This window comes from Sminthopsis crassicaudata, chromosome 1 (genome assembly GCF_048593235.1).
Source record: "Sminthopsis crassicaudata isolate SCR6 chromosome 1, ASM4859323v1, whole genome shotgun sequence".
In the NCBI taxonomy this organism is placed as follows: Eukaryota; Metazoa; Chordata; class Mammalia; order Dasyuromorphia; family Dasyuridae; genus Sminthopsis; species Sminthopsis crassicaudata.
The window spans coordinates 14120564-14140495 of record NC_133617.1 but is presented as its reverse complement, the minus strand read 5'-3'; the positions used below and the strand labels follow the sequence as shown (position 1 = coordinate 14140495).

The window sequence follows — 19932 nt, the reverse complement described above, 5'->3', positions numbered from 1 at the left end:
CTTTTAGACTTTATATGTGAGGTATTTCTCAGTCTAAGTGCCTCTTAACCCTTTTCATTTTCTAGGGCCTTAGCCTTTAATTTTATACACTTTCTTAAGAGAAAGGGCTTAAGTGGGAGAGAAAGGATTTTTTATTTCTTCAAAAATTTGATTAAGTACTGATATTTATTTCTTAATATTTGCAGTTCAACTCCAAAAGAGGTTTTTAATATGATTTCCCCCATAGGAGGCTCAAGAAGAGTAGAAGGGGTCTGGAAAAGCCAGTGAGTTGGAGGGAAAAATGATGAGGATGCCTTGCTCTACTGAGGGTCCAGGGGAGATTAGGTGACAGATTCCTAGTGGACCCATTCAGTGGGGCTCTACTCATCAGCACTTGAGTGGGCGGGAAGGGAAAAGTGAGCATATTTCTGGGCTGGCTTTTGTTAAGCTAGCTGGCAATAGAATGAGGGAGGAAGGGGGCAAGGAGATAGTGTAGAACTGCCCTGAGAGGACAGTGTAGTTAGTGCAGGGAAGGGATGGCTAGGACCCAGGTCAGGATGTCTCAGCCAGCCCTCAGATTTTCATGGGAAAGCTGCAAGAGCCACAGATAGAAGGGGGAGGTGTTTGGGAGGATGCATACATGTTTCTCTCTCTCTCTCTCTCTCTCTCTGTCTCTCTCTCTCTCTCTCTTTTACACACACACACACACACACACACACACACACACACACACACGAATCCTGAATCTCTGAGTGTGTGTGTATTTAAAAACTTGTAGCACAGCAAGTGGTTTGAAAGGCCAGAATTTTAATTTGCAGCATTTTAAGATATCTGCAATATAGTTCATGCTTGTTGATTTTTTTGCTCTTGGGATATTTTTTCTATTTGGGACATTGAGATCTAGGTTTTCTTCAAGGTATTTTTAGAAAGAGGGAAAATCAGTATGTGTCACAAAGGGGGAAATATACAACTTAAGGCTTAATTAAGCAATTAGAATTTTCATAAGGCAGATAATAAATTCTTGCTTTATTGCAATCATTGCTTTGAAAGCTGCACTGCTCTGAAGGCTCGTAGAGATCTCCTCATCATTATCATCAACATTCACAGCAACAACAAACAGTTGTGGAATGTCTGGAGTGGGGAGGTTCACTGGGTTCCAAAGAGGTTTTAGATTCTAGAATGTAGTTCGTAGTTAACTTTAAAGAGTTTATATTTTAAAGCAAAGGTGGCACTTTATGTGCATGTTTGTATAAAAGATGTACCAAGATGTGTGTGAGAGACAGGAACATAGAGACACACACAGAAGAGAAAGGAGAAGGGAGAGAAATCCTAATCCTAGCAGGAGGCAGCTGCAGGGGAGTGGTGGGTTAAGGATTTGGAATTAATTGGGGAGTGTTCAGCTGCATCTTACAAATCATAGATAACAGAATTTTGTGGCTGGAACCGCCTCAAGATGATCTAATTCAGGTCTCTCTTGTTGCCGATCAGAGCTCTGGCCCAGCCAAGCCTGGATTCTCGCCAAGGTCCCACAGTGCCTCACCAGCCAGCAGCTCCTAAACAATGGGAGGCTGCGTGGCAGTGGAGAAGAGCGCTTCATTTTCAATCAGTGCCTCGATTGCTGGCTCACGGAGCTGGGGACAAGGAAGGCAGCTGACATTTTCCTTCTGCGCCAGCCTTTCAGCACTTTGGTACCTCAGGATAAATCCCAAACCCTCGAGCCTGGTGCTGTCTTTGTCTTCCAGCCTTATCTTGGGCCCCGGTGCCCCTCATCCTCTGCTCTGGCTAGATTTGGATTCTCCATCTCTCCCATACTCGGTGCTTTCTTTCCCTGGGTCACATCATTCCCTACCCATCCATTGCCCTCCCTCCAGCCATCCTTCAGGGCCCAGCTCAAATGGTCCCTTCCTTCAGCTTTTCCCCCTCTCAGATAGAAGGGATCTTTCCTTCCTGAGGCCATTTTGTCTTTTATAGCCTATTCTGAATGGTAATTTTATACATCTTTTATGTACTTAGCTATTATGCGTTATAGTTACATGTGTGTGTGTGATATATAAGGCACATGAGTAATATATGGAGCGTCTCACTGAGAACTGTGTAGATAATGAGTATAAATAAATGTTTGACTAAATTAAAATTGTGTATATGTATGTGTTCTAAAGGAATGTATAAATCTATTATACAGATTATAAATATTCTTATATATGCATATATGTATCCACATACAGAATTTCAACTCCACTGTATCTATTTCATAATTGTTACATTTTCATAGGGGAGATAGTACAAGACATCAGGTCTGGCTCATGGGAGCTCTGGACATGGAGGGCCAACATTAGAAAAAGCGTTTCTGGTAGCTGAGACCATGTTAAATCCCTCAGTTCTCTGAGAAAGCAGCTAGAGAGAAAGAAGAAGGGTGTTTAAGAATCATGTTGCTTAGTTTTGGGGAAAAGTGATTTATAAAATACATCTTGTGTCAGGTGCCAGCAGTAGGAAAAAGGTAAAGGAGAGAAGTGAAGGCTTAGCCCCTGTGAATTATGGGGAGTCGCTAGTGCTAGTCGTGTGGAACAGAACGAGTCTGCCCTTTCCTCTGTATTCCAGAGCCCGAATGACAGGGGACCAGATTTTATCACAAAGGAAACACTTGGAAGTCCCCTGCTGTCGGGCTCTCTTGTGAAGACTCTCTTTGCTGGGAGACTTTCTCGTTTGGAGAATCCTCTGTTCTTCTTTGCTGGGGGCACTGATGGAGGCCAGAGAGCCAGCCCAGCGTGGCCCCCGAGAGAGGGAGAGCCAGGCCTCTCCCCTGGAGAGGGGCAGCGTGAGGCAAGCATTCGCACTTGGCCGCCTCCGCTCCAGCCCTTGCAAAGCAGCAAGATCATTCTGCAACCTTTCCTGTTGTGTTTAACTTATAACCGATGGTATTTGGCATCTGTTTTTACTGTACTTTTTAAAATGAGCAAATCATGTACGTTAGTGGGCTGTTGCAGTTTTAAAGTAAAATGGGAAGCGCAGATTGGAGTCGCAACATCTGGGTTCAAATCCTGCCTGGGTGACCTTAAGCAGGTAACCTTTGTGGGCCTCAGTTCTTTTATTTGTAAAATGGGGAGGGGGGAATAGGTATTAGATCACTTCTGAATTCCTTTCCAGCTTTAAAGGTGTGTTCCCGTGGTCACGTGATTGTTCCCCTTGAATTCCAGCTGTCCTGGCTTTCCTCTGGTTTGCTAAGTGGGTGAGATCTCGGCTGAACTTGGGGATCCCGGGGAATGACATACATGGATTCCTTCTGTCAGGAATATGGGGAACTGAGCTGACCTTTCATCAGGTCTGTGACAAAGCCCCGGCTGGTGAGGGAGTGTTCACCAGGCTCGGGCTGCTGAGAAGGCTCATTTGCCCTCTGCTCAGAGGCCACGGGTTCGGGCACATTGCCGTGATCCGGGTAAGGCTTTTTGGCCAGGCTGGGCGGGTCTGGCTGCCTCTGAAAAGGCTGTTCTTTGGCTGGCAAGGGCATTGACTTGGAGGCATTTACTCCCACTGCCGGGCATAGTACCCATGGTGGTGGAGCCGCGTTGAAGGCTGACGGAGGTAGTTGCGGCTACTTGTACCAGACCCCAGAGCTTGGATGTGGCAGCTGGCTCAAGCTGGCTACCTGTGGATACCCCCTTCGTTCCCTTCTCTTTTCCCTCCATGCTCATTGATTTAATCCTCTCCCATGGATCAGCAGACCCATTTTCCTACAGCAGAGTCGGACCCTTGGTCCTGGTGTCCTGTACCAGTCATCCAACACAGCCTCCGCAGGGGCGGGCAGCAGCTCTTGGAGGTAGTCCACCTGTCTAGCTTCTGTACTTGCAGCCAGGGAGGATCTCAGAGCTGAAACTGCAGCGTGCTCAAATAATGCCGGGCATGGGGACTGAGCCAGAGATTGAGCCTTAGCAACCATAGCTGGAGGCTCTGCTCACAAGGGGTCTGTCTCCAGCCCCGTCTCCATATTGGGGGCAGCTGTGTGTTTCCTTGGGGTTTCTGGCTTCTGGGCCATGCCAGGCCCCTCTCCCCTCTGGAGTGTGTGTCCCAGATGCCGCCCAGGCCAGCCCCCTCTAACCCTTAGCTCTGCTACCAGCTCTTTCAGCCTTTTTGTTACTTCCCAGATGTTTTAGTGTTTTCCCCACCCCAAGGCATTGGGCCTTTGTTTGGTTTAAAGCCTATATTTAACCTTCTGTGAACATATGGTATTATTGGGGCAGCAAGGGAGGGGGAGCACCAAGCGGGGAGTCAGCCTTGGAGCCTTCCTTGCCATGGGACCCTTGGCATGTCCCGTGGCTTCTGCCTGCCTCAGTTTCCTCATCAAGGCGGCTCTGCAGATGGGGCATTTTTGACCTGGCAATCATTTTTGACCCTAATGTAATAACAATAGCTAGGATCAATGTAGCCCTTCAACATTGCAGCTCCCCCTCTGTGCGTTACATCAGCTCATCCTCACAGTAGGTGCTAATTTTCTAGCTCTCCATTTTACAAATGAGAAAATTGAGGTTCAGAAAGACTAGTGTCTGAGGGAAGATTGGAAGGCAGGCCTTCGTGATTTAAATCTAGGTCACTCTCCTCCATTACGCGGTGCTGTCTCCTTCTCAGACACAGGTTAGAGTCTGGCTTCTGAGGCTTCATGCTTTCTCTGATCTGTCAGACACCACTGGCGGGGAGCAGAGTTGTACAATAGGTTGAGTTGTCTGAAGTTAATTTTATACGACTGATATAGAGGGGACAGATGGAGGGTATAGATGGAGACTTTTGGACTAGACCAATGCACAACTTTGTTTTGCTCGATTATGCATTTTTGTTACCAGGGATTTCTTTATTTTTTTCAGTGGGGAGGAGGGCACGTCAGAGGAAGATGAGAGGAGGAGAAGGTGGATTTTCATAAATTTTTTTAAGAGGATATACAGCAGTATGTAGGGACTTACATCGAAACCTCTTTCTGATGTCTCGTTTTTAAAAATTTAAATTCAGTTCTTATTTTTTCACTCATTGAAATTCTGTCTTTTGTCCCTCTCCTTCTCACCTCTCCCCTGCTGAAAAATAAAGAAAAATGAAATCTCTGTTGTAAACATGTAGGGTTGAGCAAAATGATTTCTTCCATTAGCTGTGTCTGAAAGAAAATGTCTCCCAGTGCCCTTTGGCTCCATCCCCTCCTTGTCAAGAATCAGTGCAGCCTTGAACCAGTGTAGCCTTGAACTCATGTGGTCTTAATCCTCTGGAATGGTGTTTGACCAATGAGGATGTTGGTCAGGGTTCTAAAGGCTGGATGCTGACGTGATCAGAGTATACATTGTTCTCTGTGGTCTGCCCACTTCCCTGGGCATCTGAGGCTCATGTGGCATGGAGATGACTTTCCAAAAATATGAAATGTCTTAGAGCTAGTTCTCTGGAACTGCTCCATCTTGACGACTGTGGTTAAGCCACGAGACATACCAAAGAGCTTGTGTAATTTGGGTGGGGAGAGGAGAGTGTTGGAATTAAGTGACTTGCCTAAGGTCACACAACTATTTAGTGTCAGAGGCCCAATTGAAACTCAGGCTTTCCTGACTTCATGTTCTTTCTTTCTTTCTTTTTTTTTATAATAGTTTTTATTTACCAGATATAGGCATGGGTAATTTTACAACATTGACAATTGCCAAACCTTTTGTTCTACTTTTTCCCCTCCTCTCCTCTCCTCCAGATGGCAGGTTGACCAATATTCATGTTCTTTCTACTGCAAGATCTAGCTCTCCCAAGTTTCTAAATTTGATGCCTTTTGTTTTTATGTCAATTATTTCTTTTTTCTTTGTGACGGTTAAAAGTTTTTCTTATTTGCAGAAATGACTTATGTGATTGTCTTGTCTGTCAGTTATTGCTAAACATGTACCTCCCCTTCAACACACCAAGCTTTGCTTTGCCACAGAGTTTAAAAAAGAAAAAGAAAAAAAAAAAACAGTTTAACAAACTCAGAGCACAGCACTCATTGAGTTCAAGAAATATATGTAGTCTTCCTTCCCCGTGTTTACCTACCTCTCTAAAGAAAGGCAGGAACGCCTTTTCTCACTTCTTCTCTGGGGCTAAACTTGGTTATTAGAGTCATCAATAATATTTCCTCTCACTTTTTCTACTCCCTCTTCCCTCTGGCTCTGACCTCATCATTTAACTGAATTTGCTGTTTTCAGAGCAGTCTCTTATTTGCTGGTTTAATGGACTATTTTCCTCATTCTTCATCCTTCTTGACTTGTCTGTGGCCTGGCTGCCATTTTGGCACTTGGCGACTCGGTGTCTCAGTTTTCAGGACACTGGCTCTCCCACTTCTCTTCCTGCCTGTCTGACCAATTGGTCCATTTCTGTTCCTTTTGTTGGAGGTCAGCTGGCTCAAGCTGGCTAGCTGTGGCTGCCCCCTTCGTTCCTTTCTCTTTTCCCTCCATGCTCATTGATTTAATCCTCTCCCGTGGATCAGTTATCTCTTCTCCAGACCTTTCCTCTTTCCTGAGCTCTAGTCTTTCATTACTACCTGCCTATTAGGCGTCCCATTGGTTGTCCAGTAGACAAACCGAACTCATCTTCCCCCTCGAGTCCTTCCCTCTTCTGACCCTTCCTATTATTGTTGAGGGTACCAGCATCCTCTCACTCCCTCAGAACCATGCTCGGCTCCTCACCCTCATAGCTCACACCCAATCCCCTTCATAAAATCTCTTCTTTATCCTCCCTTATCTCCTCTGACTCGTCAGTTAAGTGGGCCTTAATCTCCCCCCTTCTCCCTCTCTCCTGGACCACTTCAGTAGTTTGCTGCCTTCGGGGCTTTCCTGCCCAGGTCATCCTCTATGCTTCTCCCAGTGCATCTCTGAGCATGCTGCCTGAAGACATCCCTAGAAAGTGGACCTGGCACTTCCCCTTTCTACCAGTCCATTTGGCACCTTTGGAGTTCCCCCCCTTAGAAGTGGCTGAACCAAAAGCCATTGCTGAAACCAACCTGAGCCATGGCTAGGCAAAAAAGTTCCTGCTGCCAAAATGGAGCTTGTCCTTACCAGGACTCCTGGTCTTCATGTCCCAGTCCCAGAGGTTGAGAGCCAGGATGTTCACTGAGAAATAGGATTAGTCAGGGGTTGGGGGCAGGGGAGGGGGAACTTGCTGGGAAATTGTGGGAAGGCAGGTCGTTGAGGGCCTGTGGAAACCAGATCCCCTCCTGTCCTTTGGTGTCCGTGGGATATTGAAAAGGCTTAGAAGGTGACCTAGAGAAATCCTCAGAACATCAGAATTGTATAGGAAGAGAAGGAGAGAGGACACAGGGAGGGAGAGTTGGGCTCTTGGCCTGTGGGAAGAAATGTTTGCTATTGGCCAGCCCCGGTTACTGACAGATTGTAATGTCTCTGTAACCTTCACCATTTATTTCAGCTAATCTCGGTGCCACGCTGTTATCACTCTCTTTAATTGCTGAGTAAATTGGATTTCTGTCATTTAGGCGAATCTTGGTTGGTTAAAGGGGAGAAGGGATTTTTCCTTTCTGACAGGCCGGAGGCTCTCTGATTACCCTGGTGGCTTGGGAAGGACCACGGGTGGGTCTCTCAGCAGGGTTCCTCTCGGTGATCATGGGGAGCACGGGGCTCTTGAAAATAAAGCCTCGTCTCCTAGTGATCTGGTGTTGATAGTGGGTGCTAGTTCTGCTGCTTTCGTCCCTAATAGGCTTTGCTTATTGCACTGCTTTTCTGAAGTTAGACCCTAAAAAGGACAAGGACCAAGATTAGTGTCGAAATTCTTGTCGATTGTTGACAGTCCTTGGTTGAGAAGCTTCCTATCTGGGTCAGGGAGATGATAGTTCCTGTATCTGGGTTTTTTATATTTGATTGTCAAGTTCAGTCACATCCACAGAGCAGTCAGTGGAGGAGAACTTCATTAATAGAGAATTCAAACTCCCAAGTTAGGAAATTAAAATTCCCTTAGTAAGTGTAGTTTAGTATTGTTAGCGTGTTTTGCACGTCACGTCACCAACATCTATCACAATAAGCAGGTATTAACCAGGCTGCACACTGTGGATGGGAGGCGATGCCATAACTTAGTTTGGGGAGGTTCCCTCTTGGAGTTTCTCGGCCCTGGAGACTTACCTTCTCCAGAATTCATGTTGGGATTCTCTTGTTAAATAGACAATCATTTATAAGTAATAGCCTGGATTCAGACTTAAATTAGTGTTCAGAAGAAAAATTTCCAAAATTCATGTGGGTAATTTCCCCCCAAAATAAATGTGATTTTAATAAAGTTTGTATCCTGGAATTAAAGTGTGCTGGGACCTGGAAAGACCCTACGCTTGATGGGAAAACAGGTGTTCCCACAACTGTCATTGAAAATTTGATTTAAGACCTCATGGAAATTCATCTTTGTGCTGCCCTACTTTATTTAAACCATTCTTACAGCCCAAAGTCTTTGGAGGCAGGGAATGGGCCAAAGGGCCTGCAGGGGTGGCTCCTCCCAGACTTCTCCCTGGTTGGAAGTGCAGGGCTGGCTCCTGCCTTTCTGAGCAGCATCACATCAGCAAGCATTTGTTAAGCACCTACGATGGCAAAGCTCTGGAGGAGCTCCCAGTCTAATGAAAGCAGCTCAGTACTTGAGTTGTGTTATTTGAGGTTTTTTAAGAACATTTTTCATTTTTGCTTATGATTTCAAGCATCCATTATCCCCTATCCCTTTCTGGATGATGCTGAGAAGTTGAGGGCACTCTTTTGCAGTGATTAGCATTAAGCATCCTAAGGCCTTGGGGTCTAGAGGGCCAAATAGCCCTGCATTATCACCTCATCCCTCCCAGGGGGCTGCACTCGGACTGCAATCACAGGTTCCCATCACCTGAGGCTTCCCCAGGGGGCACTTATCTCTCGCTTTGGAATCTTGGAGGCAGAAGTGAGCCCCCAGCAGCCATCTGGCATGTTGGACCCCAGGGCATTTCTCCTGGAGGATCCTGGGGCTGTGACCCTGACTGATTTAACCAGGTTAGCCACAAGGGGGTAGCAGTGACCAAAGCTGAGGAGGGAGGGAGTCACCTGAATGCAGGCAGGCGCCAAGATGCCAGCCTTCCAGGTGGCAGGAAGGCCCGGGAACAGATCTGGCCCAAGAGCTTTTGTTTCAAGAAGAAAACAAAACACAATCTCGGTTTCTTGATATTTTGGAACTGGGCAAGACACTGCCTGCTTCTTATTCTGTTTTCCTCATCTGCACAGGGGCTCCTTCAGGTCGTGCTCCCCCTCAGATCTCTCTTGGGCCTTTGCTTTGAACCTTTCTAATTCGCCTCCTTAGAGAGGTATTTGTGTATTATCAGTATTTGTATCTGATTTCTCCCCACTAGAGAGTGGTTCCTTGAGGACAGAGACTATATTTTATCCGAACTTTATTTTTCTGTGCCATTCTGGACATTGCAATAAATTGTTTAGATACTTGTCTTTTATTGTTGTGCGAGTCTCTGTTTTCTTACCTTCCACATGGAATACTTATTAAGTTCCTACTATGGTACTAATAAAGTTGAAACAAAATAATAGAACCAGTGCTTAAAACCAGTTATTCAATTCTGCCTTTTTATTTCCCTTTGATCACAAAGCACAATAATGATTTTAAAAATATTGAACTGTCTCTGAACCACATTAGACTGCAGGTTTGTTGTTCTTAGCACCACTGAAAAGAGTGTGATCTGTTGAGTCTTTGCTTTGTAGATGTTCAGTCATTAAGCTTCCGATGAGGTTTGCCACCCTAGCGGAGCCCACCGCCTTTGCTCGGCATTCATGGGAAAGTTCATTTTCGGTTCTGGGTCCATCAGCCCTCTTCCTGGGTGCTCTATAATTTGGAAGCCTGAAGGTGAAACGTGAAAGGACAGAGAAAAGAATGAGAGGAAAAGCTGGTTCATTTCAACGCTCTCTGCTCTTGTTCATAGATGAAATGGAAGGGGAAGGACCTGTTTGACCTGGTGTGCCGAACTCTGGGACTACGGGAAACCTGGTTCTTTGGACTGCAGTACACGATCAAGGACACTGTGGCCTGGCTCAAAATGGACAAAAAGGTTGGTTCCTGACCTTGGCCCAGGGGGACAAAAGAGCTGCTGTTATCCTCAGCATGGGTCCACTTACATTGAGTGGCAGGTCCATGTAGCCCTTATTTGTACCCACCCGTAGACAGGAAAGCAGAAGCCGGTCTCCTTGAACATTCTCAGGTTTTCCCTACTTATAGGCAAGATGAAATTCCTGTCAGCCCCATTTATTTATCTAGTATGGCTCAGCTGCTTCTGACTGGCTTTATCCCCTTCGATTGATTGAGCCGTCGGTCTGCCTTTGTAAACATAACTTGCTATTTCTTTTCCATGTGCATTTTTGCAGTTTATGTGTTTAAAAGGCTGTCAGAGCTTCTGCCAGGATTTTAAGTTTTATATGGTTTTGAGTAATCCCTTTGTCCCACCTTGAATTCAGATTATCACGCAAGGGAAGAGAGTTCCCTTGACGCCATTTCTGTGTTAGGCTTCCTGGGACAGGAGAAATTGTGTTTCTTCAGCAATTTGGACATGGATCTCATGTTTACATTGCAAATCCTTCAAAAATGGGTGTTAATTATGTGTCTAACAAACTGTGGAAGCCTTTTCTCATCTCCTTTCAGTCTTAACATTTACACCGTATGTGTGAATGTGCACACTTATTAATGTGACTTGACATATTGGAATCCCTTGCAGTTCTAAACACAGCAAGACCAAGTTCACAGCAAGGACTCTTGGAAGCTGGCCGACAGGAGCGGCAGGGCACTGACTCTGGATTTGTTTTTAATCGAGACAATTCCACGTGGATTTTGAGCAGGAGCATTGTACACCCAAAAAACTGTGGAACTTTTTGTGATTCTAAACAAAATGAGTTTGAATTATGTCTGACTGCTAGGAAAATTGATGATGGATTGAGGGCATAAGGAGCTATAAAATGTACTGCTCAGAGGAAAATAAATCATGACATGTTAATAGAACGTTGTAGCATTCAGGTTGACATGTTTGTCCCCCAAATTCAAATGCATTCTGGGTAGCAGATGCTTGACATTAGGAGAGATAGTGAATGGAGTTGCCAGATTGGCCGAGCGTTCCCAGACTAAGGTCCGTGGGCCTCCAATGTTCCTGGAAGCATCTCAGGAGTTGGTTCCAAAAACAGTGAAATCACAGTGACCAGGCTTTTTTTCTGCTCTGCCCATCACCTCCCTGTTCCATCCCAGTATTGTGGTCCAAGGTTGGACAAGAGGAGAAAACAGTGACCAAGGGACTTGACAGACCCCTGATGTAGGACAAGACCCAATCACAAACTGGCAGTAGGATGGCCATAGTGTTTGACCTTAAATACAGCTCCTTTACTTTAATCTAAACAAAAGTGATTCCTTGCCTTCCAGAACAAAAAGCAGCATCCTTGATGGTGCTGGGTGCTCATTTAGCTCCATAACAGCAGTGTGAAGTGCACCTCTATAGCAGTTAGCTCTGGGTCGTGTGTCCTCGTAGGTCACCGAGTCTGGGAGGCAGAGGGCCCCATGCATGAAGGGGATGGCACGGGCAGGCTCTCATCTCGTTAATCTTTTGCCCTGCATTTTTTCAGGTGCTGGATCATGATGTTTCAAAGGAAGAGCCGGTCACCTTTCATTTCCTGGCCAAATTTTATCCAGAGAATGCAGAGGAGGAGCTGGTGCAGGAGATCACGCAGCATTTATTCTTCCTCCAGGTATCCCAGGATATCCCTGCTGTCCCCTTGCCCTCTGAGGTGAATGCCTCAAATGTAGGCTTTGGTTTAGAGATTTCCACTAGGGTTTTATGAATAGCCTGTCTTATTGCAAAAACACCTGCCCCAGAAAACCACAAGTCATGCCCTGCAGCTCCACACAGGAAGAGGCTTTGGAGGTGAGCCATAGGATCTAGGGCTCGAAAGGACCTTTGGCGCTCATCCAACCTGTCCCCCTCATTTAACATCTAAGCGAAATTGAGGTCCAGAAAAGCAACAAGGCTTGCCCTCCCGGGCTTGTGGCCTGTAACAGCACAGTTGAATCTAGGTCTGGAGTCGAAATCTACTGCCTTCTCTACTGAGACTCTGAGGAGAGAATAATGAAAACAAAACTCATTCTGCTTATAGATCTTGACGTATAGAGACCCAGACTGTTAGTATTAGAGAAGATCCTGAAAATGAGCTAGTCTGGACTCCTCACATGACAGATAAGGAAACGAGGCAGCGAACCTGTGGCCACATACCTAACTGTACAGTCAGGACTGGGTCCCAGGCTAATGATCCTTTACGCTTTTCAGCCTCCTTGCTAGGCTTAAGGTGCTCTTTGTAGGCTCAGTAAGTCCTAGCGGAGACACCAAGCTTAGATGAGATGCTCTCCTTCCTTTCTGTAGGTGATTAGAAAACAAAGTCATACATGTAGATCAGTTAGTGATGAGTGCTTAATAAGCTCATGTGGTGCACTGAGGGGCACTGAGAGCCCTGGGAACTGCCTAAGTCTGTGCAAGGCAGTTTGGGGGGGCAGTGCCAACAGCTGGGCTGGGGTGAGGACGTGGCTCGTGTAGGAGCCGCTGCTGAGCTGATTCTGCAGGAAACCAGAGCTTCCGTGAGCAGAAGTTAGGGGAGGTAAATTCTAGGCACTGAGGACAGCCGGTGAGTGATTATGGATGCAGGATTTGGAGGGTCACTTAGTGGGAATATGTTGCATCAGGGTCAGTTTGGTTGAATAGCAGAGTGAAGGAAGGTGGGGGGTGCAAGCTGGGCTAGGAGCACAGCTCCTTAAAACAGGAGAATTGCTGTTTGATCCTCAAGGCAACAGGGAGCCACTGGAGTTTATTGAATAGAGCCAGGCCTGGGCCAGATCTGCCCTTTAGAAACCATATGGAACATGGAGCGCCCTGAGGAGCGGTCTGAGGCAATTGGGGGCTTTTGTTATCAGCCACAGGGAATGAGGAGCTGACACGGGCGGTGACTGAGAGAAGGGCTGAATGCTGGAGACGTGGCAGTGGGAGCGGCAGTTTGGGCTCTGATTAGAGATTGGGGGTGGGAGGAAGGGGGAGTTAATTAGCAATAGTGCCAGGACAGCAACCTATGGGACTGGAAGGGGTGCTGTGCCTGACCAAGCCTGACCAAGGGGGTGGGGGGGTGTGAAGGACAGTGAGTTTTGTTTTCTATTTCTATTTGGATAGACGCCCAAATGTGACTATTAGAGATGCCTGTGGGACATCCAGGGGGAAACGTCCAGAGGATGCTGGGGCACAGAAGCAGTCGGGGGGGGGGGGGAACGATATGTTCATTTGGGAATCTTCCCCTAAAGGTGGTGATGAAATGGGTGAGACGAAGAGGGCCCAGAACACCCCCAGATGAAGAGCCCAGAGATGAGTCTGATGACAGGAGAATGGGGGGCGAGAGAGGGCCTGGGCTCAGATCCAGCCTCAGTCTTAGCTGTGGGACATGTGAGACGCACACGTACACACGTATACACATGCTCACACACGTACGCACACACGTACTCACGCACACACACATATACTTACCCTCACAGTTAGGGAGGAGCAGAGGGATTGCCTGGCTGCAGTCAGGGCCCCATTGAGAGCAGATAATAAGTTAACTGGGTCTGGCTTTATTGAACAGTAGATAAGGAGAACTTGAGACAAGTTATGGAAGGGAGGAGAGCAGGTTGAGGTTTGGCAAGACCTGGTGTGGAGGGGGCAGGAGAGAAGTAGCCAGTGTCGGACCAGGAGAGAACTTGGGGCATGGGAAGAGTCTAAGAGATGGTGAGTAGAGCCCAGGGAGGATGAAGAGTAGCTTGGGGAGGGGGCATCCTACATGAGACGTCCCGACAGTGGGCTGCCTGCCTGGGGCAGGGGCGGGAGGATTTCATGGTGGAGGTGGCTTTTGATTTGGGCATTCCACATGAGGAGGAGTAAATCCTCCTGTCCTTCCTGTCCAGTCTTGGCACAGATAGAACAGGGCAGGGAGCCCAGTGGGTATTCCTGGTACAGAGCAAATGGAAGCAAAGGCAGGGGAGTAGAGGTGCCAGCTGGTGTGCTGGGGACAATGCAGCGGATGGCACGAGGAGTTCGGACTCTACCTTCCAGCCATAGCAGGCCTTTGAGCAGAGACCCCTCCCCCTGCCACATCTGCTGGCATTTTTTGGCCAGATGTATGAAATAATTGGAACGGGAACCCCCAGTGAGGAAGGTTGGCCCTGCTCTGCAGTGCGGTGCACCAGACAGCTGCCTAGGCCCTTGCCCAGGCCACCCAGCCTCTGTATGTTGGCAGCAGTGCTGGAGGTCCAGCTTGCTCCCCATGCTGCCACCTGCTCCTGTTGCAAGAGTGATGGATTTGGCGGTGGTGTGGCGGTCACCTGGGGTTTGGGGGAGGTGGTAGAAGGGGGGAGGTGTGAGTACTGGCGAGGGCCAGGCCGGGGTCACTGACAGAGGAATAGAAAATGACGGACGCCTGGGAGAAAGTGCTCACAAGCAGAACGAGGGCAGGCCCCAGCCCATTAAACACGGGAAAAGAAGCATTGGGCCTGGTAGTCAGGAGGGGGAAAGGGGGCTCTCCAGGCGCCCACATTTGGGAGAGAATTTCTCCCTCTGGTGAGCTCTCGTAGGACTTCCTTTTTAAACCACTAATAAGACTTTTCTCCTGGCGTCACAGTCGGTCACACCTTATCTCCTTCACTCAATTCTAAGCTCTGTGGAGGGCGGGAGAATTTGTTAGCTGCGTTGGGTTCTCTCCCAACCCCTAGTACTTTGCAACTTTGACATCACAGTAAGCCATCATTTATTAAGCACCAACTGTATGCCAGGCACTAGACTAAATACTGGGGATACACAGAAGGGCAACAGAGAGCCTGGCCTCCAGGAGGTCCCAGTGCAGTGGGTGAGACAACACTAGGTACAAACCAGACGGGGAGAGGAGAGCTTCGGGGTGCTCTGGGCAGCTCGCCGGCAAGGGCTTCTCAGCTTGAGAATCCAGCGCACAAAGTCTGGGCTGAGCGGAAGAAGTCAGGAAACCTGTGATCAGAGGTAGCTGTGTGGTTCCCGGAGTGCTGGCGTGGCTGCAGGGAGAGGAGGATGCTCGCAGTCTTGCCCATTCTCTTCTCTCCTATCTGGGTCCCAGTCCTTCCACAATTTCATGGTTAGTTACCAGCCATTTGTGCCCAAGCCGCCTCTTAGGTCCAAAGGTGCCAGCTGTCAGTAATATAAAAGATTGCTGGGGGGGGGGTGCGTGATAATGACATAATTTCCCAGAAGTGAATGTTGTGTCTGTCATGTAATGCTATTATCGTTAATTTGAGCAGAGCCCTCAGCATATTGTTGTGCTTAGTGAAAGTTCAATTTAATAACAGACTTTTTTCAGAGAAAAAAAAAGTATTCTCCTTCCAGTTTCCTTTTCTTCTACTAGAAGAGCGCAGCTGAACCCGGTGGGAGGTCAGATTGTGTTCTCTCATCCCTTCCCACTGTGGGGTTCTGCAGTGCTGCGCCAGCCCTCCGGGACCTTCACAACTGAGTGAGGCAGCAACAAGACCTGGCTTAGAGATGAAATTCAAATCCATTTTGTTCACTTAATAAAACTTATTTCCAGTGGCCTAAGATAGCTAGCTGGTGGAGTGTGGCACCCCTTTGTTATTGTCAATTCCCCAAAATTCTAATCCAGGGGAGAGGGTAGTGGTGACTGCAGCTCAGTACGAATGAGCGCGCTGGCCTGGCAGCCCCCAGACTCCGCGCCATCTGACTTGGGTGCTTCGGTGCTCCTTCTCCTGGCTCTGGTCTCCACCTGCCCAGGCCTTCTCCTTCTGGGCAGCTCCCTTCCTTTCCATCTTATCCCTCTTGTCCTCAGTAGTTGTCACTGATCTCTTGGGTAATTTGAAGAGTTTTTGCCCTTAACAAGTAGGGTTTGTCCTGGTCTGACTGCCAGGTTCTTCCAGTCTGGACGCCACCTCAGAGAAGGGATCTGATGTCGAGTGACTGGATCCACAACTAGAATACGTGTGTGTACATGAAGCCCACCCCGCAAGACCTACTGGACATAAGTTCTCAATGGATGGGGAGGGTGAAAGGACAGAGGAGAGAAGTAAGGAGACACGCAGAGGGGCACATGATAGAAGCTGAGATTCAGCCTTGAAATGAAGAGGTTTTCCTTCCCTTCCTCTTCTGCTAAGCAGATATAAAAAGTTAGAGGGGACCCTTCTTCCCTATATTTGGAAGCATCTAGGATTTAATTTTTATTCCAAAAAAGCAAAAACAACTTTAAAACTTGGAAAGAAATCCTTTTGTTTGTTTTTTCAATAGTTTATTTTTCCAAATACACATAAAGATCATTTTTAACATTCATTTTTGTAAAACTTTGTGTTCCAAAATTTTCTCCCTTTGTCTCCGTACTTTCTTCTCTCCAGACATCAAGCAATCTGATATAGGTTAGATCTGTGCAGTTCTCTTAAACATATTCCCATATTTGTCCATATTTCCATATTTAACAAAAAAAATCAGATCAAAAGGGGAAAAAAATGAGAAAGAAAAACAAACAACAAAGACCAAAAGGTAAAAAATGCTATTCTTAGATCCACATTCAGTCTTCATAGTTCTCTCTCTGAGTGTGGATGACATTTTCCATGGGGAAGAAATCTTGAGGAGGATTGATTGCCACATATCCACGGGCATGATGGGTAATAGCCCAACTGTTAAATAAATGGCATATTTATGGCATATGGCAAATGAGAAGCACTCTACCTGTGCTTCTGAACCTGCCCTGGGAAGGAGGGAGGGCTGGCTTGTCTTAAATTCCCTGCTCAGCCTTCCTTTCCAGCAGAGCCTCCTACGTAGCAGCTGGGCCTCCTTGGATAGGCAGCCTCTGCCCTTCGAGGTCCCCACCTGAAATGGTTCCCTTAAAAGTGCTTAGAAATGGTACGTAGATACCATGTGCTTTCCTCCCAAGTTGTATCATATTGCAGCATGAGGGTATGAATGAATACTGGTCCATCTATTAGACATGGCTATGTGAAATCTTCATTTATTGATTTGGGTACTACTTGTTCCAGTCAGCAAAACTGGGGGTCCCCTTTCCCCCTTCCTTTTTGTGTTTCTGACATGGTACAAAGTAGCAGGAGACTGTGTCAATTCAACATTTTGTTCTGAAAATTCTATTTCCTGGGCTTGTCAGCACCAAAAAGTTTAACAGATCAACCTTTATTGCTTCCTTTTTCGTTACGAGTGAGCAAATTGAAAGGGATGGCTCTTTATCCACTGGGCTGCCTGCGCAGCCTGGATCTCAGGTTCAGACTTGGCCGGGGCCCATCTGGAGCTACCATCAGAGCTGAGTCTGGAGTTTTGTGTTTAGCTCTCACTTAGTCTTCCAACTTCAGGGTACGTTGTTTTCTATTGGATGAGAAAGGTCTTGGGTCAGGAGAACCGTCACCGGCCTGGTTGAGCAGAGCAAGCTGCTGCCCTCGGCCATAGCCATCAGACCATCACGTGGACCCGAAGGCCTTCTCACGTCTCTCTTGGTGCTCTGTGCAGGTGAAGAAGCAGATTCTGGATGAGAAGATCTACTGCCCTCCTGAGGCGTCGGTGCTTCTGGCTTCCTATGCAGTCCAGGCCAAGGTAGGCACTCTACCTGTGCTTCTGAACCTGCCCTGGGAAGGAGGGAGGGCTGGCTTGTCTTAAATTCCCTGCTCAGCCTTCCTTTCCAGCAGAGCCTCCTACGTAGCAGCTGGGCCTCCTTGGATAGGCAGCCTCTGCCCTTCGAGGTCCCCACCTGAAAATGGTTATTTTAATTTCTCTTGGCTTGGCTGCCTTGGATGGTGGTTTTCATTGAGGTTTTATTGTGTTTTATTATTCTGGTTCCTCATTGATCCATACCCATCCTCCCACATTTATTGGAAGGGCCAGGGCTGTTCTGCTTGCCTTCATTATTTTTACTGGACAACCCGCTTTTTCTCTCTGTTGACGGCTCTTGGGAACCAGTCTGTGATGGGCTGTGCTCTGCCGTTTCAGCCCCATCCCAGCATTTCTTAAGACATGATCGCCTCTCCTGCTGAGTCTCTTGAGGGGTTGGACAGTGAGTGTCCTGCGAGTTGGGGGCACCCAGCAGAGGGGTGCTGACCTCACCCACTTTCAGTCTGAGTGGTTCAGAGGGCTTTGAAGATCACTGAGTCAGAGGCTGCCAAACTCAGGCCCGCTGCCTGGCCTCTTGTTGTAAGCAAAGAACAGTTATAGGCTTTCACGTTCGGTGAAGCTTCATTTAAAATCGTAGAGACCATCCTTAGCTCCCAGGCAGTACAGAAGTGGGGGACAGGCCAGGCCTGCTGATCATGATTTGCCAACCCCTGATCCAGAAGGGAGTGAGTGACTTGAAGTCACACAGTTTAATTACCAGAAGAGCTAGAATTGAAGGCAGCTTCCCGTTGCCTGCTGACCTCGAGGCGGTCAGGCTGGGGGTTTTTTTTGGTAGATTTGGCCGTTAGGCCCTGGGGAGTTAGTCAGCTTGTCCTCATCCATTAATGATAACCGCCTGGACTGTCCCTCTGTCTTCTTCCTAAAGGACCCAGCAAGGAGACCAGAGCAGCTTTCATTGTCTGCCCTTTAAAGGGAAGGGTCCCTTGTAAAACATAGCTGCCTCTGCTTCTTCCTTTGTGGGTTCTGTGATGATCTTGTCCGGGGGAACATTCTGAGTCTTTCTGGTTGTTTATTTGGTCTTTGCTTCAGAGGACAAATGAGGCATCCGTTTACCCATAGCATGGATCAGAAAATGGATGATCACAGAACGTTAGCGCTAGGACACAGAGAGCCATTTACTACAGCCTTCTTGTTTTATATTCTTGGACTCGGAGGTTCAGAGAGATTTTTGTCGACTTCTCTGAGGTTGTGGCCAGTCAGTGGCAGGGTTTGGCTCCTGGATCAGCGGCATTTTCTTACTGTACTAGGAAAAACTCCCAATTTCTCAGCTCATTGAGGAAGGGAAAAAAGGGGGATTAGCCTTGTATAACATTAATAATTAAGGTTTGCAAAGCACTTCACAAACATTAACTCATTTGCCCCTCAACAGTTCTGAGACATGGGTGCTAATATCCCCTTTTTATAGATGAAGAAATTGAGGTAGGCAGCAGATAAGTGACTTGCTCAGGGTCACATAACTAAGGCCAGATTTGAACTTTGGTTTTCCTGACTCCAATTCTAATGCTGTATCCTCTGCACCACCTCGATCAATGATAGAAAATGATTTGCCTTTGTTATTGAAAAGCACATGCATGAGACAAAAGTTGGAATTGTCAGTAGTAGAGTACTGTCGGTACCAGGCAGGAGGCCTGGTACTTAGTGGCAGAACAATGAACTGATCCAACCATTCTGGAAATTAAACTTAGCGAGTGACTAAAATGTCTGTTCAATTCCTTGTCTCAGAGAGCCCACTGCTGCATGTTGTGTAGCGGCAATGCGGTGTCCACCCCCTGCAGAGCAGCTATACATCCGTGGCACGTAAGTGGGACAGAAGTTACTGTTCCGTAAGGTGCGATGTGTGTGAAGGGTGCAGGGCAGCGTTGTGAGGAGCCCATGCACCTCGCTAGAATGGAGAAGAGAGAATGGCCCTCTCCCTTGGTGGCAAAACATGGGTGCCTGAGGATAGTGCCCAGCTACTTGTGGATGCATTGGCTAGTTTGGTAAATGACATTTTATATATTTTTATTCTTTGATCCTAGAGATGGCTCTCTGAGGAAAGATATATTTGGAAATGAAGGGGATGTGTGAATAAAATATATATGCCGTAAGAACGTGTACATAAAAATCAATTTAAAAAAAAAAAGAACATGAGATGTTTTTTTTAGTCAGGTCAGCAAAGTTACTTAAGTCATTTTATTCATCTGGTAACAGGTCTGTTTTCATTAAGTATTCTTAAGACTTCACAAGTGAGAAACCCCAGGCAGGGATGTCAGGCCAGGTGCCTTGTCCAGAGTCCT

General features: G+C 47.1%; 1 protein-coding gene across 2 annotated transcripts in view; it reads left to right on the top strand.

Annotated features, from left to right (window-relative positions):
- Positions 1-19932, top strand: part of NF2 (NF2, moesin-ezrin-radixin like (MERLIN) tumor suppressor) — a 105437-nt gene that overhangs the window by 26729 nt on the left and 58776 nt on the right. For both annotated transcript variants that reach the window (XM_074294523.1, XM_074294531.1), the window contains exons 2-4: positions 9896-10021; positions 11574-11696; positions 17498-17581. In XM_074294523.1, coding sequence (XP_074150624.1) covers positions 9896-10021; positions 11574-11696; positions 17498-17581 — 333 coding nt within the window. The remainder of the gene's footprint in view (positions 1-9895; positions 10022-11573; positions 11697-17497; positions 17582-19932) is intronic.